Below are 5,209 nucleotides of genomic sequence, written 5' to 3' on the forward strand. Positions count from 1 at the left end.
AAGGCTCCTTTGTAAGACTTCTGTACAAGCTCATTCTTGCTCATTCTTATAGCTCTCAGCTAAATCTGGGGCTCAAATTTTAAGAGTCTGAGCCCCTCGTGCTTGCACTCAAAACACTTTGAAGTCTCAGTCTCACTATCTAAAAAGGCAATATGTCTTGGGCTCACAAAGAAAAGCACTGGTCTCACCATCTCGCAAAGTCTCGCATTTACCATTCACCACCCCTAAAAGTGATTACTCATTTATTGATAGTAGTGCACATGTTCAGTTTATGTTTGACGTACTTCAGTCCAATTTTCTGATGATGATTAAGCCTGCCTTGTACCTTCTTCAAACCTAAAGAACAATACATGACAGAAGTCAGTAATAAGCAGTGGGAATCTTTACTTTGAATTATGATTTTTGACTGACTGAATTACTGAGTGACTGACTGGCTCACTGACTGACTGATATACAGACAGATTGACAGGCTGACAGGTTGACAGGTTGACAGACTGACAGACTGACAACATACAGACAGACTGTCAGACCAATTTTATTGACTCATTGATTACTAACAGAGTGGGAATGACAGACAGACAGACTGAATGTATGATCGATCAATTGCAGCTGACTTAATGACTGGCTTACTGAATTTATGGCTGATTTACTGATTAGCCAACTACCAACTGACCAAAGGACAGACTGACTGACTGACCAACTGACCGACTGACATGCTAAGATATAGTTACCTAATTGTTTCTTAAAATTGTTTTACAAGGTATTTACAAATAGATTCCAAAGAAATGCAAGCCACACCTAAAAACAGAAGCTCAAAATTATTAATTTTCTCAGAAGCCAAGTTTATAAATCTATTTTTATTAGTACTTCTTAACCAGCCTTAAACCCTAGTGTGTTTTAGTCATTTCTAAACACAAATCAAAGTCAAATTATTATTTTTTGGGTAACAGAACTTTACCTTCCAATGTTGTCACTCCATCTTCAACAAACTTTCTGGCTGCAGCTGGCCTGATATAAATAAACCAAGAATTTTTTCCAGTCGATGAAGCACATACAATTATACAAAATTACATACCAAGGCAATAAGGAGCTAGCAGAGAGAAGAAAAAATAGGGGGAAGAAATATTACCTGGCATACACAATACGCAGTAGAAAAAATTTCACCTTACAAATACCATGAAGAAATTTTTCGCATTAAGCAAAATCTCAACAAATTCCAAAGAAAAATTGAAACTACATACATCAAAAAATTCATTACAGACTGCGACTAAACAAACATTATTCAGTTTTAGCAAACAGCAAGCCCCACATTTAGAAAAGCAAAAGTCTGAAATCACACATTCAAACTTTTCGGGGATGACATCAGACAACAAATGTTTTCTTTAGGTTGTTACCCTATTCCAGATACTCGAGTCAGCTGCTGTATGGCCTTGGTAGTGTCATCACCTCTGATCTGAAAAATTCAGTTAATTGTTAAATTTTACTAAACGAATAAAATATTGATTCTATTAACTAAACAGTAAGATCATTTTTAATTATAATTAGATAGACTTTCTGAGATTTTATGCACAGCTTTTGATGGAAAAGGAGATTTCTTCAGAAACCTTAACTCAAGGAATTAGAAAATTTAAGACAAAGTTGTGCAAGAGAGATATAGCAAGAGCTTTAAGGGATAGGTTTGACTTAAATACATTGTATTTGCTGCTACTATACTGAAATTACAAATTGGCACTCAGTTTTCTATTAGTAAAAACTTTTTTTCTGCAAAAACTAACTAAACTTTTTGTGAGAAAAATGATGTTAAGTTTCCTATGGAGTCAAGTTTTGGGGGATGTCAAGTTTTGTTCAATCTTAACCCTAAGTTTTGTATGGAGGTCAAGTTTTGCATGTCAAGTTTCCTGTGGACATTGGAGTTTTGTGTGGATGTCAAGTTTTGTGGTGACATCTTGAAAGTTTTGTGTGGACATCAAATTTTATGAAGACATCAAGTTTTATGTGCATGTCATTAGGTTTGTGAGGATGTCAAGTTTTGTGAGGGCATTAAGTTTTGTGTGGGGATCAAGGTTTGTGTGAACGTGAAGTTTCATGAGGATGTCAAGTTTTGTATGGAGGTCAAGTTTTGTGTGGATGTGAAGTTTTGTGTGGTTGTCAAGTTTTGTGAGGATGCCAAATTTTGTGAGGATGTCAAGTTTTGTGTGTGCATTACGTTTTGTGTGGGGGTCAAGTTTTGTGACTGAACATGAAGTTTCATGAGGATGCTGAGTTTTGTGTGGGTGTCAAGTTTTGGATGAATATTAGGTTTCAATGTACGTTGTCCTAGTGTCCCTAATGGTAAACTTTTGAGAGCATACAGATAAGAAAACATTGGATGTGAGCGAAAATCATATGAAGCATATTTATTTATTTTACTCTTTATAATACATACCTTTTCCAGCTTTTCTAACTTTCCTGTTTTGATAAACTCGTCAATCTTTTTCCCAATTTTATCTCCAATCCCTGGCTTCCATAGGCAAAAAAATAACAACAACTCATAGAATAAATCAACAGATTATCAACAGAGTGTTCACATCAGTTCACATTAATTGGTGCATAGCAAATGTTAAGTTGTTTCCTGTGTTATCTTGATGGTTTTGAGAGGACACAGACAGAGTATAACTTGAAAGAATTCATTTTAAAGAATGGTATGTGAATGGTAGTACAATGGAATACGAAAATGGCACATTACTTGTACCCGTGCTATAGCAAATCAGCAGTGCAATGATACAACACTTCATATGTATTGTCACATCTTCCATGAATTAACAAGCTGGATTCAAGATTGAGTAGTTTAGGCTTAAGGACTTACAGAAGTTATAGAATTATATGGAAACCGGTCATAATGCTTGAGAGCATTTTTGCAGCAATCACTTATTAAACTCATCGCCAATTGATGAGCTTGAGAAAGGTGCCTTAGGGGTGCTGATGCCAAGATATGAGCCTCGAGCAGAGCATGTAGGTATCCATGGCAACCCTGAGAGCAGCAACCACCAGGCACCGTCACACTGACATACTTACCACCCCATATACTTACCATCACCAACAAAAGGGAGGGAGGTGAGGGAGCAAAAGCACTCAACAGGCAAGAATGGCACTCAAAGGCAAACTGCACCTTCTCACACAGCTGGAAAGCAAAACACGTAAGCCCTGCAAAACCCCGTGTGAGATTCCAACGAGCATGAACACCCTGAGAGACCGCTGACTAGCATAATTTGGTTTGACTCAAACTTTGCCTAAATTACATTTAGCCCCATGTGAAAAATTCACAATTGCAGCTGATTAAAAAGTTTAATGTACATAAAACAAACCTGTAGCTTACCAATTTACGTGCTTCATCTCCACTTTTAATCTGAGTGGGGTGCTTTGCTAAAACAGATGCCGCTTTCCTTGATACATAGTAATAAAAAAGATAATAAAGCAATACTCATTTGAAGCCACATTGTGTAGTAGATCTAGCACTTAGCCATCACCAAAATGAATAGCTGTTATTGCACCTATCAACGGCTTGGCATGCAAACAAGGTGAAAGGGTCACTACTGCATTGTATTGACTCTTTCACCTTGTTTGCATACCTTTTGAAACAAAAGAATACTTGACTGCAGACTCAACTGCAATAACAGTCATTGGGTTATCAGGCTTTCTCTTTACCAATCCCCCCTCCCTCTCTCCCTCATAGCCCTCCATCACTCTTTCCACACCTCAACCCTCCCTACCCTCATAACTCTCCAATCTCACTCACAAATCTCATCCTAACACTCTTCCTCTTGACCAGACCTTTCTCAACTTCCCTACCTCTCATCTTTCCCTCAGCTGACAGTGATACAAAAGCAGAAATGGTAATCTAAAACAATTAAAATCTGTTAATTTGTTTAAGTTACCTCCTAGATCCTAAAACTAATCAATTTCCCAAAAGTAGAGCTTTACCAATTTAACCACAAAAAATGCTACATTTCCAAAAAATTTCCCAAAACATGTGGACTGCGGGGAGTCTCTCTTTTGCTAAGAAATCTGTAGGGAGGAATGTAAAACAAGTGAGTGTGCGAGCGTGAAACCACGTACATCACTGCTCACTAACTCTGCATTCTCTTCGTTGCATTCTTTCCCACAGATTATTGAGCAAAAGAGAGCTGCTCATAGTCTACAAAAAAAAGCCAAAATTCAGCCATTATATGTCTGAAAAATGTATTTTCTACACTTTTCTTTGTATTGTCCAGGAGATTTGGTTTGTACTCAGGAGACTCGCCAATAATCTGGGAAAGTTGACATTGATGCAAAAGCCAAACAAACTATTTTCATCCAGTTAAAACCAAAGGACGTTTTCCTTAGATCTACTTGTAATCATTTAATTTGGTTAATTTCCAATAATGATTACAAAAAGTTCACCCTTCAGTGCACAAGGTCAAGCTACAAGAATTGCATTTCTAGAATTTACTTATATTTCTTTGTGTTAGATGTATTTTGGGGGAAAGTATAAGCTTATTTTAGGAATATTTTGCCTTAAATTTAGTTTCTCCAGTTGTGTTGCGTGCTTTTATTTGAAAATAACATGATTTTTATTATAGAAATACAGCGTTTGTTTCCTACAGCATTCATTTCTTACCTGTAAGCGTTGTGCTTGTGTATTTGCCGCGACACATTCTTCTCGTATTCCGCGAGCTCTTAAAATGCAAATTTGAATAGAAGGCTTTAAAAAAACTCATCAAAAATATTAAGAAATGGCATCAATATGGACGATCAAACTTACCGATAAGAAAGTCGCAAAAATCACTATTTGGATTTTGATCAGGTGCTTTCCTTTTACTCATTTCTTCTGGTTACAAATGTGAAAGACACAGCAAAAAATAAATATCAACGGAGGTCGCCATATTTTTCTTTTGAAAAGCCCGCGAAGAGCTTGGGGCCGATTTCATTCTGGGAGTCACGAAGGCAGTCACGAAATGTTTTCTCTCCGCCAAGCGGGACTGATATAATCTAACTAATAGCAAGACAAGTTTTAGAATAAATTCCTTTATTTCGAAGCAATCCTCAGCAAGACGAACTTTGTCCCTTTGTAATATTCGATAAACCACAAAACTGCAAATAATTATATGACAAACAATAGGAAGTCCGACAATCATACCGTCGCGTAATCGATTACTAAGCAGTATGACGTCACGCCAACGCATAAGGAATC

At 37.0% G+C, this 5,209-nt stretch overlaps 1 protein-coding gene across 2 annotated transcripts in view; it reads right to left on the minus strand.

Moving 5' to 3' along the window:
* Positions 1–5,104, minus strand: part of LOC145495507 (DNA polymerase beta-like) — an 18,134-nt gene extending 13,030 nt beyond the window's left edge. Inside the window, exons 1-7 of one of the 2 annotated variants that reach the window (XM_081475145.1) lie at positions 4,781–5,069; positions 4,637–4,694; positions 3,356–3,422; positions 2,426–2,500; positions 1,395–1,453; positions 959–1,008; positions 285–336 (exon numbers count right to left, since the gene is read on the minus strand). In XM_081475145.1, coding sequence (XP_081331271.1) covers positions 285–336; positions 959–1,008; positions 1,395–1,453; positions 2,426–2,500; positions 3,356–3,422; positions 4,637–4,694; positions 4,781–4,841 — 422 coding nt within the window. In that variant the 5' untranslated portion in view covers positions 4,842–5,069. Of the gene's footprint in view, positions 1–284; positions 337–958; positions 1,009–1,394; positions 1,454–2,425; positions 2,501–3,355; positions 3,423–4,636; positions 4,695–4,780 lie in introns of both variants that reach the window. The other variant, XM_081475144.1, reaches the window with a different exon arrangement.
* Positions 5,105–5,209: the final 105 nt, after the last annotated feature.

The sequence above is a fragment of the Orbicella franksi genome, chromosome 8, assembly GCF_964199315.1.
Source record: "Orbicella franksi chromosome 8, jaOrbFran1.1, whole genome shotgun sequence".
NCBI lineage: Eukaryota > Metazoa > Cnidaria > Anthozoa > Scleractinia > Merulinidae > Orbicella > Orbicella franksi.